Source organism: Crotalus tigris, unplaced genomic scaffold (assembly GCF_016545835.1).
Source record: "Crotalus tigris isolate CLP2741 ecotype Arizona unplaced genomic scaffold, ASM1654583v1 scf7180000017969.2108049, whole genome shotgun sequence".
Taxonomy (NCBI): Eukaryota; Metazoa; Chordata; class Lepidosauria; order Squamata; family Viperidae; genus Crotalus; species Crotalus tigris.
Genome location: NW_024096751.1, coordinates 329,084 through 351,553, shown reverse-complemented (window position 1 = coordinate 351,553; position 22,470 = coordinate 329,084). Strand labels below are relative to the sequence as shown.

The following is a 22,470-nucleotide window of genomic DNA, read 5'->3' as shown; positions in this document are numbered from 1 at the left end:
ATAGAAAAATGATGATGTAGCGCAACTCCTGGGCCACAAAACCTCTAATCTTTTTTGGAGCTAATATATGTCAATTGCAATGTTTCTGTTTGACATTTGAAGCAACTTCTTGATATGTTCTCTGGCTTTCTTCCTTTACAGCACCTTCTAAAGACGAGTTTTGATATAGTAAAACGTTGGGTGAATGAAGCTCAGGAGGCAGCTTCTAGTGACAATATCATGGTCCAGGTAAGAGTTTTAAAGCTAACCTGGAATGTATAATGCTGTGGTCTGATGAATTTATGTGTAGAAATATAGAAATAAAGTTGATGTCTTATCTTCCTTTGCTACCTTGTTCCAGTATCATGCTCTTGGCTTGCTGTATCACATTCGCAAGAATGATCGCTTGGCTGTCAACAAGATGCTAAACAAGTTCATGCGTCATGGGTTGAAGTCACCTTTTGCCTATTGCATGATGATTCGAGTCGCCAATAAACTGCTTGAAGAAGAATCTGGAGGGTAAGAAAAAGACATTTTTCTGTCTTCAGAGCCAGTTCTATAGAACCAGCTCAGTGTAAGCGATTAAAGACACCAGGGTAGAAACTGGGAGAGCATGAGTTCTAGTCCCTCGCATGTCCTCATCAACCAACACGTGTCCTGACCAAGACATATCCAAACCACAACTCACCAATACATGTCCAGACATTTATTCTGCACCATATTGCATTTTTTTGGCTCCAGTAAAACCATAATTGCATAATCCGCTGTCTCTGTTGATACGTCTATAAAATATTATAGACATATCAACAGAGATATTAGCAATTAGCAGTCTGATATTTTCTTAAACTCGCTATTCTCATAAAACAAGATTGAGCAGGATGAATTGAGCACTTGGAATACTGCATCCCGTTTTGGTCATCACGATGTAAAAAAGATGTTGAGACTCTAGAAAGAGTACAGAGAAGAGCAACAAAAACATCAGGGACTGGAGGCTAAAACATATAAGGAACAGTTGCTGGAATTGGGTATGTCTAGTTTAACAAAGAGAAGGACGAGGGGTGTTCCCATAACTCAGGGGCTGCCACAAAGAAGAGGGAGTCAAGCTATTCTCCAAAGGACAAGAAGCAACGGATGGAAACTAGCCAAAGAGAGAAGCAACCTAGAACTAAGGAGAAATTTCCTGATAGTTAGAACAATTAATCTGCGGAACAACCTGCTTCCAAAAACTCTGAATGCTCCAACACTGGAAGTTTTTTAAGAAGAGACTGGAAGCCATTTGTCTGAAATGGTATATAGGGCAGTGATGGCAAACCTTTTAGAGACCGAGTGCCCAAACTGCAACCCAAAACCCACTTATGCATCGTCGGGTGCCAGGTGGGTGTGGCCCATTGGCTGGGTGTGGCCATTTGGGGGTGTGGCCCATTGGGTGGACATGGCTGCGATGGTAACGGCAGACTGGGTGGAACTAAAAAGTTCAATCAATCAATTCCAACTTTGCAAGATCTTTTTTTTTCCCCCGCGAGAAGTTGAAATTGACTGATTGATTGAATTTTTTTTTTTTTTTTTTTTTGCACATGACAGTGGAGGCCTAAAGCGAAAAGGTTTTATAAAACCCAGCTGAAGGTCTAGGACTGGGGTGACGGTGCGCGTGCCCACAGAGAGGCCTCTGAGTGCTGCCTCTGGCACCCGTGCCATAGGTTCGCCACCACTGGTATAGGGTTTCCTGCCTGATCAGGGGGTTGGACTAGATGACCTCCAAGGTCCCTTCCAACTTTGTTATAATTATTGACAATATAGTAATATTTTATAATCTGTGCAGTTCTCCATTTAAATTTAAAGAATGCTGATGTTTGTACTATCTGATCAGCAATTTTAACCCAATACTTATAAACTAAACTTTGATCACAGAAAAAAGAACCAGTCATCAGTGTTTCAATAAAGTGGGTGATAAAGAATGTTTGAATCTAATATTTCTTTTTTTGTTTGTTTGTTTGTTTGTTTCTTGTCCTAGCCGGGATAGTCCCCTGTTTGATTTCATTGAAAACTGCTTACGGAACAAGCATGAGATGGTGGTCTATGAAGCAGCATCTGCCATTGTTAACCTACCTGAATGCACAGCTAAGGAACTAGCTCCTGCTGTGTCCGGTAATGTCTTTTTTTTTTTTTTTTTTTTTTTTTTACAATTTCATGCTTGAGTTTGCTGAGTTGCTTGACATGTATTGGTTTGGTTTGTTCTAAATGAAACTTTACTGGCTGCAAAATGAGCATTGTTGCTGTGTTTTATGTAAGGTTGCTTTCAGCCACGCTGCTTCATGTTTACATGTTAGACTGTATTGCAGAGTGATATCAATAGAGTGACATTCAAACTCATTGTTGCTTTATGGAAGAATACATATATGTGGTATCTCGTCTAATGGTCTCGGTAAAAGGGCCTGATCTTGTAGTACTATTTTTAAAAAATGGCATTTGCTAAAACAGTGGCTAGAAGAGATACTAATGCAGGACATTGAGCTAAAACCAGAGCTCTTTCTGCTGGGTATCACTAAGGATAGATACAATAAAGGATCCCTTTACCTATTATTACACATGCTAATAGCAGCAAGATTAGCCTTTGCACAGAGATGGAAGGATAATGAGACACCCTCAGAAGAAGAAGTAATAAATAAGATTTTATCCTGTGCAGAAATGGATAGGTTGACGTTACAACTTAAGGAGAAGAGTGAAACAGATTATTATGAAATCTGGAATAAATTGTACAATTGGTTGAGGAAAAAAAGATGGAAAAACTCTCTGATTCATATTGAAAATATTAAATGAAAATGTAGAGTATAGATGACAGGACCCACCAGAGAGAATATTTAAGAGAAAAAGAGACATTTGTTGGAATATGTGGATTACGAATTATAGAAATCAATTGTTAACGATCTTTTCTTACAAATGTAAATTAAGCAAACACACTGTTAACCGACTATTATGTGATTTATGTTTTTAAAATTTATAAACAAAAACAAAACAGAACAAAAACAAAAAAACAACAACAAACAAACCAGTTTTCCAAAAGAGGAAAGAAGCTTAATAAGGGAAACAGACAAGGAACTGAAGCAGGAATTATCTTGTAATCTCCAGTGGATAGTTTATAAATTATTAATGTAAAACATAAGTTTATGACTTCTTTGGGGCCTTTCTGAATGAGATAAGCTGGTCTTAATTTTCCTATTTCCCTGGTACCTCCTTATATAATGAGGCTGCTGATAATGATGACTGAATCATCCTTTCATAAAATGGTGGACTTAACTTCTTATAAATGTTACTTTTCCTAGTGTTGCAGTTGTTCTGTAGCTCACCCAAAGCAGCTCTTCGCTACGCAGCCGTCCGAACCCTCAACAAGGTAAGATGGATCAAAGACATTGAATTTGAAATCTAGAGCATATCTGTTAGTGATTGCTTTTCCAAGACTCAGTTTGGAATCCAAGCATCTCCACTCAAGCTGCTGGGTATTCTAAGATCATCAAGAGAGGTCTAACTTCTACTCTTGTGGCAATGTAGTAGACCAGGAGATCAATCCTTGGCTTGTGTTTACCTATGGAATTCTCTTCATGAGGAAAGCTTAATTTTCTTATACTTTGCTATCTTTTCAGACACTTAGCAACTCTTACTTTTCCAAATAAAGGCAGAAAGTTGCCTGCATTTCAAATAAAAAAAAGAGATGTAGATTATTTCATATCCCAGGATCAAAGTTTGGTTGAAGATCCTGGTGAGTAAACTGTAATTTTATCAAAAAGAGAAGAATCTGGATTAGTGGAAATTGTGATTTAAAAAGAATAGGATTGAAGGGAAGAAGACTGAGTATACGAGAAGGCAGGCAAAGGGGTGGGGGAATGAGGAGCATGTTCCTGGCATAATAGATGTATCTGGCTCACTCTCTCCAGATGTACATCTGATTTATGTACATTTAATTGTACGTGAAGGCTGTCAAGGTCACCTGATTTGCGTGAGGTGAATTCTATTTTGTTTTCTCTTTATTAGGTTGCCATGAAGCATCCATCTGCTGTGACTGCCTGTAACCTTGACTTGGAGAATCTTGTGACTGACTCCAACCGCAGCATTGCTACTTTGGCCATCACAACTCTACTGAAAACTGGCAATGAGAGTAGCATTGACCGTCTCATGAAGCAGATCTCGTCCTTCATGTCTGAAATCTCGGATGAGTTCAAGGCATGGAAAATCATTTATGTTAGGCCTTCATCACGTTTATGCTGTGGGGTGGAATGGCTGATAGGGACAATTCTAGCTGTTCATAGTGCTTGTTGAATTTCCCAATTTGGTCTAGGTTGTGGTGGTTCAGGCTATCAGTGCCCTCTGTCAAAAATATCCACGCAAGCATGCAGTCCTCATGAATTTCCTCTTCACAATGCTACGAGAGGAGGTAAGCTTGGCTGCTTGAAATATTGTCATTATTCTTGACTCTTTGCTGTGCAGAAAAACAAGAGCCGTCCTTTCTTCCTTGCTTTGAAATCCTAGTGAGAACTTGTAACAGAGCAGTTTTCAATTTCAGAAGGTTATAGCGAAACCAAGAGCCACACTCCTTCAGTCAATTTTCTTGCTGATATTGTAGAGCAATGGTTCTCAACCTTTTTAATGCCGCGACCCCCAACTGTTCGTAAGTCGAGGACTACTCAACCGGTCGTAAGTCGAGGACTACTCAACTGGTGCAGCACCGTTTGCAGAATGGGACTTTTGGCGGGCTCAGCAGGGCAGAGACAGCCTGGACAATTCCTATTGGCTTTTGAAAGCCAATAGAATTAGACTCTTTCAAGAGAGTCTATTCTATTGGCTTTCAAAAGCCAATAGAATAAAAGGGAGTAGCACAGCTAAGGAAAAGGGAGAAAAAAATGGCGGACTGCGTTGTTTGGTGACCCCTGTGAAATGGGGTCCCGACTCACAGGTTGAGAACCACTGTTGTAGAGCAGGGGTATCAAACTTGCCACGTCACATGATGTGCCGTGACGTATTGCAACTTTTTTCCCCTTGCCAGAGCTGGGGTGGGCGTGGCTTCTGCGTGATGCATCCGACCTGCGGGCTGGCAGTTTGACACCCCTGCTGTGGCGTTAGCTGGGTGGCCTCTGCACCATTGTATATTTCACAGGCAGTTAGGCTGCCAGCCAGTGATCCTCTGATAAATAACAATTGACAATCTCAGCCTGAACATATGGGATTGTGCATATGTCTGAAGTATTGGGCCCCATTTCCAGAAATTTCCTTTCATTTTCCTAAGAAACAGATAAGCATATCTGTGCACACTGAAGGCCAGTCCCTAGGCTATAGAAAAAGAATAAATCGGTGCCTATTTATAAAGACATGAAGCAGAGAGGAGTAAGAAATGATCAAAGATTGTTCAAAGAAAAACACAATTAAACCTGAGTTAAAAATTAGTAACTGAGATTTGTTAGGAACTATAATTTTATGTACTAACAGGCCAGTTTTCTGGGACTTCACAGCATAATTAGGTTTTTACTTTTCACCAGTCATTTGCAGACAAAAGAGTTCATATGGTGTGTCTTTCTAGGAAGGTAGGACAGAAATGTAAATTCTTCCAAGGACAGAAATGCAAATCAATCCACAGTACCTAGGGTAACTTGATCAAATGTCTTCTATGTAATTCTTGCAGTATCCTTTTATCATAAGACCAACACATAGGAAAAAGAGCCTAGAACAGTGGTGACAAAACTATGGCATGCGTGCCAGAGGCGGCACTCGGAGCCCTCTCTGTGGGCACATGTGCCGTTGCCCCAGCCTTGTCTCCCCTGTGACCCCCTTCTTACCAGCAGCCCCCCTGGAGGAGAGTCGCCCCCAAGTGTGGCCCACGCGAAGCAGCGCAGCCAAGGACATGGCAGCCAGACAGCGTAGACAAGACTCTGCTCTCACGCCCCATCGCGCACAGTTGATGCTGTGGGGTGGGGCAGAGGGCATGGCCGCCATGGCACTGCTGGGTTGCCTGGGTGATCTGCGGCGGGCCCTGGAGGCAGTGAGTGGCCCTGCGGACAGGCAGGGCAGGAAATGGGGCGGGGCAAGGGGTAGAATGGGGGTGGGGCCAGTTTTGGGGCACTCGGTCTCTAAAAGGTTCGCCATCACTGGCCTAGAACATGAATTCATACAGATTTTAGTCTGAGCTTGCCTAGGTGTGTCTCCTTTATAAAATAATGATCTGGCGAGTAAGAAAGGAAAGCCTACTCTTGTCATACTGATCCATTCTCCTTGCTACTTAGGGTGGCTTTGAATACAAACGAGCCATTGTTGAATGTATCATCGGTATCATAGAAGAAAATGCTGAAAGCAAGGAAACCGGCCTTTCCCACCTGTGCGAGTTCATTGAGGACTGTGAGTTCACTGTCCTGGCCAACCGAATTCTCCACTTGCTGGGCCAGGAAGGGCCAAAGACCAACAATCCTTCAAAATATATTCGTTTCATTTACAACAGAGTCGTCTTGGAACATGAAGAGGTCAGGGCAGGTATGTACATTAGAAAAAAAAAAAACATGCCATAAGTCATGTTGGAAACTTAGGTACTGTAGGTTATTGGTCTACCTGTTTTCACCATCATCATTTCTAACTGGTAGTAGCTTTCTGGTAACTCCAAGCAAGGATCTTTTACATTCATTCTTGGAGATCCTGAAACTGGATATTAGATCATCAGCTTGCAAAGCAAATTGAGGCACAGATTTTCTCTTTTGGATTTATTGTAGCATTTGAACTCTTTTATCACCAGATTATAGACAACATTTTGAAATAAGCACATTCTTAAAAGGAAATTTTACTTAATTTCTTCTGAATTTCGTCCACATGTAAAAAAAATAGTTTAATGGGTTGGGAGAAGTGCTAATTGAGCTTAATGGGAATCAGATACTAGGATATATTCAAATGCTTTAAATAATTCCACCTAAAGATAAGTACTCAAATCCATTTAACCCTGGAACTATTTTAATAATGTTTTCCTAATCACGTTTGGCTGCAGTAACATTATATACAAAAAGCTAAATAAATGACAGATGTCTAAATATCTTCCCTGTCTTTTCCAATGAATCACTCCTTCTACTCTTTTTCACTTGTTTGCAGGTGCAGTGAGTGCTCTGGCTAAATTTGGGGCTCAGAATGAGGAAATGCTACCAAGCATCCTAGTATTACTGAAAAGGTGAGCTTTGGGCGTAGCAGCTTACCCACGTGGCAAATTTGGAAAACGAAAACATGCCATGTAAAAATGTAGAGTTAGTGAAAATTTGGTCTGTACCGAAGTTGCAATAAGTCTCTAAGACAGTGTTTCTCAACCTTGACAATTTTAAGGCATGTGGACTTCAACTCCCAGAATTCCACAGCCAGCAATGCTGGCTGTGGAATTCTGGGAGTTGAAGTCCACATGCCTTAAAATTGTCAAGGTTGAGAAACACTGCTCTAAGAGGATTAGATTCCATAGTCACTGGGGCACATTGAGCATATTTTTGAGCCATTTCCAATTGTCTTAAATGGCCAGTGATAGGTATCTGATCATAATTTCTAAAAAAAATGTTAATCCAAGCAGTCCTCAATTTATGACCAGTCTCTTAGTGACCATTCAAAGTTACCACAGACTCCCCAAAAGCTACTTATGACCTGGTTCAAAGTTATGGCAGCTGCAGCACCTCTGCAATCACTCATCCACCCAAGGGAGATCAGGCCAGCTCTAGCAGGTGCAAATCAGCTGTAGCTTGCAAGCCTCTAGCTTCCTTCCATTGCAGGTACCAAGTATCTTTTCCCTATTTTATGTAAGCAGACAAAATTAATTATTTGCACACATTCTTACCCTGTTATTAGAATGTGTTATGTTATGCTTCTGATTGGTTACACTGATTTAATGTTCTAGATGGGGATCTCAGGAAATATACATTCCTCCAATTGACCAGAATGCTTTTTTTTTATTAAAAAAAAAAAAAACTTCAGGTGTGTGATGGATGACGACAATGAAGTCAGAGACAGGGCTACCTTCTATTTAAGTGTATTGGAGCAGAAGCAAAAGGCCCTCAACGCTGGCTACATTCTGAATGGTATCTAAGTTCATTATTCATTGCTTTTTTAAAAAAAATTAAGTCACTCATATTGTTGGAACTTGACAAAACAAGTCAGCGTTGAAAATTGTTAAATGCCCTCAAGTTTACAACATTGATCTTAGAATAATAAAATGCATAAATCACTATATTTTTGGCATGATGGAGGTTTTATAAAACTTTAAGCCCATTTGAAAACAGAAATTTTAAATTGCTTAAGAACTGAAAGCAATCTGATGTAGTTTGCTCAAACTTCATAAAATTATGAATTGCCTACGTTCAGACTGGAAAGAAACACATACACTGGTGTATTTTCCTCTATCCAAACCATGGAATGATGCAAAAAAAAATTACTCCTAACTTTCTTTTTATTTACTACCTTGAATACTTTTCATGTTGCATGCATCCAATCCACTTTTTTGTATTAGGCCATATCCCTACTAGTAAGTAATAGTATCTTCTCGTCATCCCACCATTACTGTGTCAGTGATGAGGGCAAGCCTTAAATCACCTCTGTTGATTTGATTATTTAATTACATTTCCAGGCCATCAACTCCAAACAACTCTAGCTAATGAAGGATTTTTATGGAATAACAATTCCAGCCACCCAAGGGAACCAGTCTTCCTCATCTCCCTCCAGCTCCAATGATGACGGAGACAGTAGAAGATACTATTAGTCACTAGCAGGGAAAAGGCCATAGGCAAGAATGTTTCTCCTTGGAGTCAGTTGTATTCGAGAGCTGGGTCAGGGAGTGTAAGCATTGTGTCAGCCATTTAGCCAGGTTATAGGTAGGGATATCTCGTAGCACTACCATAGGTCTGAGGGGGACTCCTATTTTGTGTATTTTGGGGAGTCTGTAAAATCTCACTGGGGCAGCATCTGTTTCTCTCATTTTCCACCATTTCTTCTTCGTTATACAGTTGTTTTGCTTGAGTTGGCTGAGATAAGCATTCAGTTGTGTGACCATCGTTCTCATTTCTGATGTCTTTGCTGATCTATATGCTGAGGGAGTCATTGAGCAGAGTGAATGCCTTCATTTCATGATCTGAGCGGCCTCAGTTCTTTATGTTTAAGACCCAGCCATTAATTTCTTCTTTAGATGAGGACTGGAAAAGGAACAAGGCATGATTTCCTGTATCTTATCTCCCAGTAGCTGGCACATTTTGGTGTAGTGCAACATTCAGAATTCAAATTCCTGCTGGCTGGAAGCCTTTTGGTTGATGACACTGATGGTTCTTTTTGAATGCCTGTGGGTTAACAGACACGGCTAACACAGCATGAAGAGCAAAGGAGGAGGGCAGCCTAATTTCTAGCTCTGCTCCTCTTTGGTAGTAACATTAGCTGTCTGAGCAGACTCTACTGTGATGCATGGCAGAGCCCCCTTGTCTCACGTCTTTGAGCCTTAAATGGAAACAGATGTATGCCAGATGTTGCTTCTCCTCTAGGGATTAGAGGTTTCCAGAAGTAATCTTTTGAGGATATGCTTGAAATACACACATTCATTAGGCTAAACAAATAGATGCCATTGCTTTTGGAAATAGGTACAAGAAATTAAGCTGTGGGGGGTTTCAACTGGTAAAACCCCAAGCTCTTTCAATAGAACGAACCATATAGAATCATAGAAGAAGAGAGTTACCTGTGCTCTAATTTAGAAGTTGGCAAAGATTTGTCTGGTTTCTTGCATTTTGTGGGGGCTCAACCTTTCTCTTTTCCAGGATTGACAGTATCTATCCCTGGCCTAGAGAGGGCTCTGCATCAGTATACTCTGGACCCCTCTGAAAAACCCTTTGACCTCAAGTCCGTTCCCTTGGCAACTGCCCCCATCATTGAACAAAGAGCAGGTAAGAGAAAGGAAAGCCATTTTCCTGGTCTAATATAGAATCCACCTTTTTAATCCTTATGAAAATATTTCGGGTTGGATTCGAGAGGGGAAATTTTGGCAGTAGCAACTGTGAAATTATGAACTGTTTGTCTTTCATTTTATTGAACATCTGAAAGTATTTCATTTCCCCTTCTGTTGGCAAGTGATTTACATTTTACCATTAACCTTTTGCATTATTATTGTTATGAACCTGTTTCTAGCTCTAGTTATCTCACATTCCTTCTGCCACCCACCCTTTTTTTCCTAAACAGCCTGCAAAAACAAACTTGTGGGTGGATTTGCATCCCTTTTGAATTACCACAGCATATCTTTCAGTCCTGTTTGCTGCATTTTTGTACTATTATTGTGCTTTTCTTGCCCTTCCACAGAAAACACTCCCACCTCTGTAGTAAAGCAGCTGGAGAAAATAGCAACAACCCGACAAGAGATATTCCAAGGTTTGTTTGCACTGATTGATGTATAAAACAAAGTATAATGCAAGATGTTGCTTTGTTCTACATTCCTTCACATTCCTTGTGAGACTTTTTTTCCCCCTTCTACCACACCTTATAAAAAGATTTGTTTTTATTCCAAGTTCACAGATAAGGGAACTGAGGCTGATAGAAAGCAATTAACGTAAACCCATAGCCTTGAATCAGCTTTTTCCAAACCTACAACTCTCCAGGTGCAATGGATTACAACTTTCATCTTCAGTATTGCATTTGATGGGGCTTGTAGTTTGCTTGATCTGGAAGGTGTGGGATGGAGAAGGATGCTTTAAGATCATGTTGGAGTAGGAATTTGAATCTGGATATTATCCAGCACTCTAGAAACCAGACCACATTTGCATATTGCAACTGAGCACTGCTGTTTATATGTTGTACTTCGGGGGTTACTTCAAAGGCAGGAGAATGACACAAAATACTCGACTCAGCTTCTAAAATGAGAAATTTCCACCTAAATTCTTTTGTTAAGAACTTCTTTATTTAATATGGATTTCAGCCCATGGGGGAGGGAGGTTTTTTTTCCATGTTACTAATTTCAAATAATAAACCAGCTTGATTAAGACACCAGGCTAGAAACTAGGAGGTTTTGAACTATAGTCCTGCCTCAAGAATGAAGCCAACTGGATGACTTTGGGATAGTCATTCTCTCTCACCCTAGAAAAAAGGCAAAGGTAAATCATTTCTGAAAAACAGAATTGTCCAGGTAGTTGCCATAAGTCAAGAATAATTCAAACAAAGAAAAGTCAAATAACCCCAAACAAAATTCCCATCAACAAACTCTGCTTAGATCCTAAAACTTTTTAATAACTGCTCCAATTGCTTTCTAATTGTTTTCTTTCCTTGAAAGAGCCAAATCTAGACCTTCAATTTTTAATAACTATATTCAGTGTAACAGTATGTACCACCTTGGGAGTATGTAATAATGATATTAGCACAGAAGGAATCCTCTGAAAAAAATCAGCTCATAATTGGAGACGTACTTTCAACATACTTTCCTAGGAATGCTGTATTTTTTTTAAAAAGTTACAGCTTATACATACGGGAAAAGTCTACATTGAACTTTCCAGTAGATGTAATCTGAAAACTTTCCTTTTACACTTAACTCTATAGAAATATAGTTATGACACTAAACAGAAACCCGTGGATGTTTTTGCTCTCTTCCAGAGCAATTGGCTGCTGTTCCAGAGTTCCAGGGACTTGGGCCACTGTTCAAGTCTTCCCCTGAGCCAGAGGCACTTACAGAATTGGAAACAGAATATGTGATCCGTTGTACAAAGCATACATTCTCCAGCCATATGGTGTTCCAGGTGGGTGGTGTTGAAAAAAAGCTTTCACATAGTTAATTTCACTGATACGATGGAATATATCGTATCGTACCTTATAGTTTTTGGTACAATATCAATACATTATTTCTTTAGCTACACTTTGTGCATTTTAGTTGCACTTTTGTATTCTTTTATATTCTCTTACTGTAACGTTGCCCAACCAGCTAATGTTATAGGAATAAAACTGAGGCTGACAGTAATTCTCCAGTGCAACTCTAAAGGAAAGATTGAAAATAATTCTGTTTTGTTTTCATCTAAATGTGGTTTCTTGAATCATCCAAGACAAGTGTAGAGTTTAGGAAAATAAGTCGTATTTTTAAACCTTGATTTATTCCTCAGCATGTCCAGGGTTGTTAAACCAGATTTTAACAAAAGGGAGTAAAGTTAATTAAAAATGGAAACAAAGACTGTCAATCTTTGTTGCTGTTCCGAAGCAAAGGGACTCTACAATCCAGTATTATATGAATTCTCAGATCACATTCACTGAAGGGACTTGTTTAGCATTACACTTTCTAGAGGTCTGAAGATCTCCTTTAGCTTCATAAATTGAAACGGTGACTAGAGGATTAAACCAATTGACAAGCAGAAGTTCTTCTTATAGCTCTGTGATACAGAGAGGCTTCAATAAGTGTAATTTCTTCCACTGCAGTGTTTCTACGAAAGCCACTGAAAATTTTATCATCATTTTATCATTATTCAAATGTAGATCAGTGAAGCTAATAAATATAGGGGCTCTGAAACTATGGAGATTCTTAGTCATCCAGGTCATGGTTGTCCCAAAGGTGGGAGGCACCTGGACTTTGTTTTTCTTTGAAAACGTTTCGCTTCTCATCCAAGAAGCTTCTTCAGCTCTGACTGGATGTAATAAGCATGATAGTCCAAAAAGCCATCATTCGGAAAACACTATTAAACTTCACTGGGCCACTTGCTCAGAAATAAATGCACTGCAGATTGAACACTTACAATTATTAGTTATACTGAAGAAATGCATCTTCTGGAAACTGCCTTCTAGAGAGATCTTGTAAACTGAGGATTTTTAGCCGAATGTATAGAAAGTATGAACCATGAAATACCATTTTGTAAGTTGCACAGACTGTATACAGTACAGCAAACATTGCTTGCCTCTTTTTTTGTTTTTTTAAAGTAATGCTTGGTTTCTTAATGCCAAAAGTTTCATTTTATGCTCTTGATACGCTTTCACTTTTTTCTGATAGTTTGACTGCACAAATACATTGAATGATCAGATTCTGGAAAATGTCACAGTGCAGATGGAGCCAACGGAGGGATATGAGGTCATTGCTTATATACCTGCCAAAAGCTTGCTGTACAATCAGCCTGGTACTTGCTACACCTTGATTGCTTTGCCTGAAGAGGATCCCACAGCAGGTGCCCATATTTTATCTTTTTCCTTAATTTATCCACCCCTACTTCATCTGCTCATTGGGCGGAGCCATAGCTAGATTCATTTCTATAGGTGCAAAATAAATGTGGGATTTTAAAATAAAAAAAACTCATTTCAAAAATCAAGGCTTAATCTTTGTAAAAGAAAACTCACTCCAAGAGTGAGATTGTTCAAATTTGTACACACCTTTCAATAAACAAACTTGCATGCGCACAAAGAGGTGGCAGTTTGATCATTATGCCTCCAAAGAAAACATAATTTTACAGGCAAATCTCACAGTGCACAATGTTTTTGTTTTTTTTTTTTAACAAATGGTTACAGAATAAGCCTAGTCAGGGGTAGGCAACCTTGGCTCTTTTATGACTAGTGGACTTCAACTCCCAGAATTCCTGAGCCAGCCATGCTGAAGGGAAAGAGGTTTCCAAGCTGAGCCATGGCTGCCTCAGGAATTCTGGGAGTTGAAGTCCACGAGTCATAAAAGAGCCAAGGTTGCCTACCCCTAGCCTAGGTGGTAAACAAGGAAGAACATTCACTTCCAGGGTTCACTGTTATGTGACCTCTGCTTTGTCCTCTTTGCAGTGGCTTGCACTTTCAGCTGCATGATGAAATTCACTGTGAAAGATTGTGATCCAAATACTGGTGAAGCTGAGGAAGAGGGCTATGAGGATGAATATGTGGTAAGAAAGAACTTCAATGCAGGCTATATCAACTCTTTCCATTGTCAAGCAGTCAGGTGATAACCCACTTCTAATGTCACCATACTGTGCAGTGAGCCACTGATAAAATATTTACAGAAAGTTCTCGACTTAACAGCAGTTCGTTTAGTGAGCTTTCATAGTTACAGCAATGCTGAAAAAAAAAAGACTTACGACTGTGTTTCACACTTAGAACTGTGGCGGCCTTCCCAAAGTCACATGATCAAAACTGAGACTCTTGACAGCCAACTCATGCTTATGATGGCTGCAGAGTCCCAGGCGCACCTTTTATTCTGACAAGCAAAGTCAATGGGGAAGCCGAGGTGGCGCAGCAGTTAGAGTGCAATAGTGCAGGCCACTTTAGCTGGCTGTGTTCAGCAGGTCAGCGGTTCAAATCTCACCAGCTCAAGGTTGACTCAGCCTTCCATCCTTCCGGGGTAGGTAAAATGAGGACCCAGATTGTTGGGGGCAATGTAAATATATATATATACATTGCTTACTGGTGTATACTGCTTAGAGAGTGCTTGCACTTAAAGCGGTATATAAGTCAAATAAATAAATAAATAAATAAGCAAGCAAGCAAGCAAGCCAGATACACTTAACAACCTTGGGATTCACTTAACAACTATGGCAAGAAAGGTCATAAAATGGGGCAAAACTCACTTAGCAACTATCTCACTTAGCAACAGAAATGCTGGACTCCATTGTGGTCATAACTTGAGGACTACCTGTATTTTATCAGTGGAGCCCCATGACATGATCTGATAAATGATTTCATTATTTACACCAATAATAATAATAATAATAATAATAATAATAATAAAGTTGGAAGGGACCTTGGAGGTCATCTAGTCCAACCCCCTGCTCAGGCAGGAACCCCTATACCATTTTGGACAAATGGCTATTCAGTCTCTTCTTAAAAACTTCCAGTGTTGGAGCATTCACCACTTCTGGGGGCAGGTTGTTCCATTGGTTAATTGTTCTAACTGTCAGGAAGTTTCTCCTTAGTTCTAGGTTGCTTCTCTCCTTGATTAGTTTCCATCCGTTGCTTCTTGTCCAGCGCTTTGGAAAATAGCTTGACTCCACCTTGCAGACCAATTGGTTTTATCTGGGCCAAAGAATGAGCTTAATGAAGACTCTGAGCTTATAAGTGGATAAGTCTCAGCTTGTCCAGATGGCTCAAGGTCAGCCCTGGAGCTTCTTGCTGGAGCTCTGCCTGACAGACTTGGTTAGTAGCCAGCTGATTTTGCAGACATAATCTTAAGGGCCATTACGTCTCCCTCAGGGTTATGTGCTCTAAGCTAGCCATAAATAAAATGGCTTATTCCAATTGTCTTTGCATATAATAGTTTGAGCAGAATACTTTTGCTAACGAAATTCCTTTTCACTTAAGCTACACATTAAACTAATATTTTTCTTTCTCTCTCTCTCTTTTTGTCTGAGATAAGAATACATCATTGTATGTTTTCCAGAAAACATAACTTACAAGCTGAGTGTAGAGCAATAATGATCACTAGATTTATTCCTGTATTGGAAGCTATTGATTTCTTCTCTGATTTAGGTACAGTGGAATTGCCACTGTGAACTCTTAAATTGGAAAGCCAGGTATTGTTTTGCTCCCAGTCAGCATATGGAAGTGCAGGACTGTGCAGATTCTGGCAAAGCCATCATGAACTAAAATAGGTGACTTAAGAAAAATCCAGCTTTATGTAAGCTGATTGGAGTTGCCTAGAGTCAAAGTGCCTGCTAAGTATATTGGTTTAACCTTAATGGTGATCAAAAACTATCACCAATCTGAAATGTCAGTGGAAAAACAACACTTATCAGTTGGCCTATTTTGGAAAGAAGATGAGAAGGCCTGGATGCACAATGGCCAGGCTGAACAATTGTCCTTTTCCTGATCAGTTTGTTATAATTACAAGGTTTGTGAAATGCACTCCTTGACAATAACATAGTATGCACAGGGAAGCAAGCATACCTCTCTTCCTTTTTCCATGCTGTTTCAGATTTCCATTCCAAAGAATGCATAAACTAAGCTTAGTGTGTGTGCATGAAGTTGGGGTTTGAACAGTTCCTTATTCTAGAGATTGAAAGCTTGTATCTGAGGAGTCCTTGGTGCTCTCTGAGCTTGCTTGTTTTCTTGCAGACATTTCATCACCCAAACAAGGTAACATCATCAGTGCACTCCTTCCTAGTACTGATGATGTTACCTAGTTTGGGTAATGAAACATCTGCAAGAAAACAAGCAAGCTCAGAGAGCACCAAGAATTCCTCATGTCAACACTGAGCTACAAATATTCTCCTTTATTAGAGCTTGTACCCAAATCATCAAATTCATGAAAACTTTAGCACCAGGATGCTGAAGAATTAGATTTATTTTTTTAAAATAAATACGGTTAAAGTATGTTTTTGTCTTTTGAAGTGTCTCATCTTATAATCAGATGCTGAACTTCTGGGATTCCTAACAGGGAAGAGGTAGAGCAGGGGTAGTCAATCTTGGCTCTTTTATGACTCGTGGACCAACTCCCAGCACAGCTGGCTCAGGAATTCTGGGAGTTGAAGTCCACGAGTCATAAAAGAGCGAGGGTTGACTACCCCTGAGGTAGAGTCTGAACATTGTAGAAATCAAACATTGTAAAGCCCTGAAAGCCTCTTCCTGAGCCTCATTTGCTATATTTGATTAAACACTTCCCAGTCTAGATTAAAAATATCTTATGCTTCTTCCCCCACACTTCATCTCAAAAGAAATGAAAACTTAAGCTGCACGAGAGATAAACTATTCTAATTCCACATTTAGTGAGGGGCCGGGTGAAATCGTTGCAAATAAATATATTTCCCACTTAATGCTTGGAGAGGAAAAAAAGAAGAAAAGAACATGCAGCAGACTTCCACTAAGCAGCCAGTTTTGATAACTTTAAATGTAACATTTGAAACTGCCTTTGCTGAGCTAAGCCATTGCTCCATTAATTTCAAACCAATCTCTGCTGACTAGAAGTGGTTCTCCAGGTGAAACTTTTTTGTTTTGAATAATATCTCTTTATAACTATATAATTTGGGGTATATAATTTTATAACTATAGAGTAATTAAAATTGTAATTCTATCGTTTAAATCTCTGTAAACATTCAGTATTTGAATGTTTGGGAGATCTTTCCACTGAGTGCTTTTCAAACTCAATTTACTGTACTACCACTCAGCAATAAAACCCAGTACTATTACTAGTAATGCTCACAGGTTTTTATTGCTTTCGTCGGAATGACAAAAGCGAAGTTGTACTTTTGGGGCACATGTGTTACAGTATCTGTAGAATGTGGGCATAGCTCGCATTGCTGTGCTGCTCTTCTCAACATGATTCTTGTTGCTTCTGCAGACACCACTGTTCTACTTTAAAATTTATCAGTATTGCAGGAGAGAAAAAAACAGATGTCTTCAAATAATTATTGTTGCTTTAAAATCTGGTCAGTTTTCTAAAGAGCTCACAGAAAAGCTCAAGGGTAATTTACTGTCATATGTCTTCATTAGCTAGAAGATCTGGAAGTAACCGTAGCAGATCACATCCAAAGAGTTTTGAAGCCAAATTTTGGAGCAGCCTGGGAAGAAGTTGGTGATGAATTTGAAAAAGAAGAGACTTTCACATTGTCTACTGTTAAAACACTGGAAGGTAAGGTAAACAGAACACATTAGTGCACAGCTCTTGATTCCTGTCCCTTAGAAAAGCTAATATTGTAAACTGGATTGTTACATGATTTCTTGTAAATATGTGGAAGCCTTCTCAAATTAAATCAGGCATAATCACATAGAAATGTATTTGGGGATAGCATTAACTAAACATTCCTATTCCTTTTTCAGTGGAAATCTTTGAATTCTGCTACAGTCTGAAAAGAAGATTTGCTAGTGGCAGGGTGAAAAAAATCTACAAAGATAGCTCAAAATTCCATTGTCTGTTAATATGATTGCAAAAGTAGGTCAAAAGTCATTATTTTAGAACCAGCACCTCTAGGAACCACAGTGAAGATCTCAGTAATTATAGATTGCTTGAAAAATTATAATAATTATAGGCTGCTTGAAAATTTCCTCCCTAGCCCTTTGAAAAGGATAAATGACTGTTTTTGACAGGAGAGAAAATTGAATCTCTGATTTTGATGTTCATACAAATTGATGTTTAAAATTCTTGCTGATTCCACCAAATTAATAAAACTGAAGATGGTGAGGCCCAGCCTGCAAGAGCTCTCACGGAAATTTCACTCTTTCTCAGGACTCAGATTGTTTGGATTATTATTATTATTTTTTATTGAAAAGTTTTACAAAAAATTACAAAGTATACCCCAAATCCTCCCCCACTCTCCCACTTCCCAGAGCTGAATACAGGGTGATAAATATATTAATCATAACCTAACTAACATTAACCAACTATATAAATAAACAAATATAATGCGCTTTAACTCTCTTTTAACACAAAGTAAAAATTTAAGAATAAACTTAATCATATAAACAAATTAAAATTCTAATATCTAAACAACACAATATCATAAAATTTCCACTATACTAAACTATTAATGATAATAATAATAACAGTAATAATACTCTAAAATTTATTCATAAAATAAATGGAACTTTTTAGTCCCATATTTATTCTGAATATAATCTATCCATTTTCTCCAAACCGAAATGTATCTTTCTTGTGAGTAATCCTTCAAATAAGCAGAAATCTTAGCCATTTCTGCTAAGTTTGACACTTTAAGTGTCCATTCTTCTATAGTAGGCAAACAATCCTTCTTCCAATATTGCCCTACCAGCAGCCTTGCTGCTGTTATTAAATTCAACATCAGGTTAATTTCTTTAGCATCAACATCTACTATAATACCCAATAAAAATAGTTGAGGAGTAAACTTTATCTTTCTTTTAAAAATATTCTGAATGTTCCACCAAATTTTAATCCAAAAAGCTTTTACATTTCTACAGATTGTTTGGATTATTGAATGGCTACAAGCGAAGACACCTGGTCTCTGTACTTTACTGTTTGTTTCTTGGAGAAAATGACATCTACTTTCTCTGGGAATAGGGACTACAGTAATCAGGTTATGTAAGCAAACTGAACAGAAGCAAGCATAAAGGAGAAAAAAAAATAAGCTCCGATATTTTTATTTCCACAGAGGCAGTGGGCAATATTGTGAAATTCCTGGGAATGCAACCATGTGAGCGGTCAGATAAAGTCCCAGATGACAAGAACTCTCATACCTTGTACCTGGCAGGTGAGTTTTTGTATGCCCTCTTGGCTGATCTTAATGGGTTTTTTTTGGGGGGGGGGGATGTCTAAATCAGTATTGACTCCTGCCGACTGCTTGGACAGATCCCTGCAGTTTTCCTGGCAAGATTTCAGAAGTAGATTGCCATTGCCTTTTTCCCAAGGCTGAGTAAGAGTGACTTGCCTAAGCCAAGAGAAGAACTCATGGTCTCCCAATTTCTAGCCTGGTGTCTTTTCAGCAGACTAATTCTTCTAATTGGTTTAATCCATTCTAAGTGTCTGAAAAGTAGTTTTCATATTAGCTTAATGTAAAGTCACTCCTTTTTCTCAATGAACTATACAGCCATTCAGTCTACCTTGGTAATATGAACTTAGCACATGCTTTCACTAGTACAAAAGATATTTCATCCTAATAGTCTCACAGATGTGGAGGCAGTATCATAATTTTTCTTCAAGCTTTATTATTCTTGTATATGTGGATATTTGTAAGAAATACACTAGTGCCAGAGATCCCAGTGGAATATGATCTCTATCAGTAAATGATATCTAAACCAGGGGTCCTCAATCTGTGGGCCGCAGCCTGAAAGTGGGCCATGGCCTCTGGGCCACTGGGCCATGGGACAGGCTGGCCAGTGTGCGTATGTCTGCACACACAACCCCCCCACTTGCGCTAGCACCATGGCCTTGGGGTATGAAAATGGGATGACAATGCACCTCGGGGTGCGAAAATGGGATGCTGCCGCACCTCAGGGCATAAAAACGGACTGCTGCCACACGTTGGGATGCAAAAACGGGACACCACCGCACCATGGGTTGTGAAAGTGGGATGTGAAAATGGGATGCTACCGCACCTTGGGGCGCAAAAAAGGGTGCTGCACAAGATCAGGGCAGGGCTAGTGAGTATCTCATGGGCGCTAGCCAAGTCCCATTTGTGTCACACGCGTGCTTGCGGCCCCGCGCGCATATGAGTGCATGCATGTAAAATGTTTCCCCCTCCTTTCCCTCCGGTCCGCCAACTGAGAAAGGTTGGTGATCTAAACTATTTCTGTGAGTCTATTCACATTGTTTGATTAATGAAAATAGTGAAGGGGGTCCTTGGGTAGGGTTCATAGTTGCCCCAGATTCTGCCAGGGGATTGCCCCCTTTTTCTCTATAATCCCACTTAGGAAAAGCTGAAGAGATAAAACATCACAAAGTGTTTTAAGTCACAGTTCAGTTATAAGATCATTTGGCCATTGACCAAAACACCATCAGTGTACTAAATATTCTTAATGGTAAAGCAGGAGGATAATTAAGTTCCTTTTTAAAAGCGTGTTTAGTTTGGTAATTTACCTCAGTTCCTTCAAGAATGGAAATATAGTTCCAGCCATACATGCTGATAAAGGTATTCCTGTCTTTGATCTGCTACAGGTGTATTTCGAGGTGGTCATGACCTCTTGGTTCGTTCTCGCCTTGTCCTCACAGAAATTGTGACAATGCAAGTTACAGCTCGGAGTAAAGAAGAACTTCCAGTGGATGTTGTCATGGCTTCTGTTGGCTAAGCTCATTTTAAGGCTGTCTGTTTCAGACCCCAAGGCTAACGGGAGAATTAGAGACCTCTTTCTACTGCTCTGGACATTGGGAGAAATACTAGAACACTGGCATCAGTTCTTACTCTAATTAGAAATGAAAGCTAAGTGTGTAGGTTTATAACCACAAGAATGTTTCTGTGAAATACTGAATTGGTTATTTCTTCATGTTTTCCAGGCTACTTCGAAAGAACATCCCTTTTATACCAAGGTGCCTAAGAACATTAAAGTAGTTGGCTCTAGCTCCTGTTCTGGTCACCATGTGTCAGATTCGTTATGTGATTAGCCAGGCCCTTTACAACTGGGGCAGTTGTTATATTTTATGACCTTTCTAAACCCTTACATATATATTATAAAATAAAAATATGGATTTTATGCTAGCAATGCTGCTACTCTCAAGAATATGAAAATAAATACATTTTATCTCTTATGTAAATGATACTGAAAAGACATTCACAACACACAGGTCCAGTTAATTTGATTGATTTATATCAAACTTGCCTTCCTTTTCAATTTGTTAATATCATTTGGAGGCAGCCTGAATTGAAAAAGTGCTAGGGTGAAAAAAAAATCAGGAATATGAATTTCACAAGAAACTGGCAGGTAATCTAGAGTAGAAAACCAGAGTGAAAAAATGCTGAAGTATCCATTGTTTCAAATCATGTCATTTTCCTGTACTGATATTTAGAACGGGATATTTAAGGAAATTGCTCATTTTCATATTACTTCATGTTTCTAAAAATCATTTGTTTCAGTAAAACAGCCTAAATTGTTCTATGAGTGGGCATCTATTACTGTTGTTGATTTTGATTTTGTAAAGGCTGGTACGTGTTTGTTCTATTCTGACTAGATTTTATACATAAATGTTGTGCCATATAATGAAAGAATAAAGAGCGTTTTTCTTATTATTTGCATAGCTAATATCAGAATTGTGATAAAATGAGTTGTATACGTCTAGATTTCAGTTCTTCATAATTTTAGCAAAAAATAGATTAGGATGTAGATATAAAATCATCCATTATGCTAATACTAGATGTTCAACAAATTTTAATCTAGCTTCTCCAACCTAATATCCCTCAAAGTTTAAGGACTTTACAAATTTTGTACTAGATATAGAATCATATAAATTAAGAACCTTATAGTTTGTTCATTGCTGAATGGACAAGTTTGATGTTGAATGGATTATATACTGTGCAAGCAAAACTAGAGTTTTATTCAATGTTGACTGCAAATCTACTTATGGATGTCCTGCAAAATTTAAATTTGAACTTTTAAAAATAATATCTATCAGATTAACAAGATATGACTTGAGCAATATTCTATATGATTATGCAATGAAGATAAAGTTTAGGCTGAATTAATTAGATTTGATTGAATGTCTAAAGAATTTTGAACCAAAATTCATTATATCATTAAAGATGAAGAATGAAAAGTATTCTGCCTTTTGAAAAAAATGTGTAATAGTTTTCTACTGATCCATTAAAATAGCTAAGGAAAAGTAAACAGCAAAAGACAACAGGGACAGAGGAAAACTTGCCCTACAATGTCTAATTCCACAGAAAAGTAGGAAGAGGCAGAGAAATATATCTAAATAGTGTAAAGAAGGATGAGAGACCGTTTTACACAGGGATGAACATAATATAGTACTACAAAGAAGATAATCAACAGAGGTAAAGAAGAGAGGCTGTTTACATACACAAAAAGACCTCCTCAAATTGCTGATAGACATAAAGCTAGACCCAAACATTTTGGAAAGTGTAGTAATAAAATAGGCTCTACAAAATATTGCTGACCACAAAACTGCAAGAATTGATG

The 22,470-nt window shown here is 38.8% G+C and overlaps 1 protein-coding gene and 1 long non-coding RNA gene across 3 annotated transcripts in view; one reads left to right on the top strand and one right to left on the bottom strand.

The window, feature by feature from the left end:
• COPG1 (COPI coat complex subunit gamma 1) overlaps positions 1 to 21,563 on the top strand; it is a 31,654-nt gene extending 10,091 nt beyond the window's left edge. Inside the window, exons 8-24 of one of the 2 annotated variants that reach the window (XM_039345650.1) lie at positions 142 to 228; positions 341 to 498; positions 1,991 to 2,124; positions 3,300 to 3,367; positions 4,006 to 4,194; positions 4,310 to 4,405; positions 6,246 to 6,489; positions 7,093 to 7,168; positions 7,951 to 8,054; positions 9,771 to 9,896; positions 10,306 to 10,374; positions 11,587 to 11,729; positions 12,962 to 13,133; positions 13,729 to 13,826; positions 17,365 to 17,503; positions 18,996 to 19,094; positions 20,498 to 21,563. In XM_039345650.1, the coding sequence (XP_039201584.1) occupies positions 142 to 228; positions 341 to 498; positions 1,991 to 2,124; positions 3,300 to 3,367; positions 4,006 to 4,194; positions 4,310 to 4,405; positions 6,246 to 6,489; positions 7,093 to 7,168; positions 7,951 to 8,054; positions 9,771 to 9,896; positions 10,306 to 10,374; positions 11,587 to 11,729; positions 12,962 to 13,133; positions 13,729 to 13,826; positions 17,365 to 17,503; positions 18,996 to 19,094; positions 20,498 to 20,628 (2,133 nt within the window). In that variant the 3' untranslated portion in view covers positions 20,629 to 21,563. The remainder of the gene's footprint in view (positions 1 to 141; positions 229 to 340; positions 499 to 1,990; positions 2,125 to 3,299; positions 3,368 to 4,005; positions 4,195 to 4,309; positions 4,406 to 6,245; positions 6,490 to 7,092; positions 7,169 to 7,950; positions 8,055 to 9,770; positions 9,897 to 10,305; positions 10,375 to 11,586; positions 11,730 to 12,961; positions 13,134 to 13,728; positions 13,827 to 17,364; positions 17,504 to 18,995; positions 19,095 to 20,497) is intronic. The other variant, XM_039345651.1, reaches the window with a different exon arrangement.
• LOC120308937 overlaps positions 1 to 22,470 on the bottom strand; it is a 45,803-nt gene that overhangs the window by 6,101 nt on the left and 17,232 nt on the right. The window lies entirely within an intron of this gene.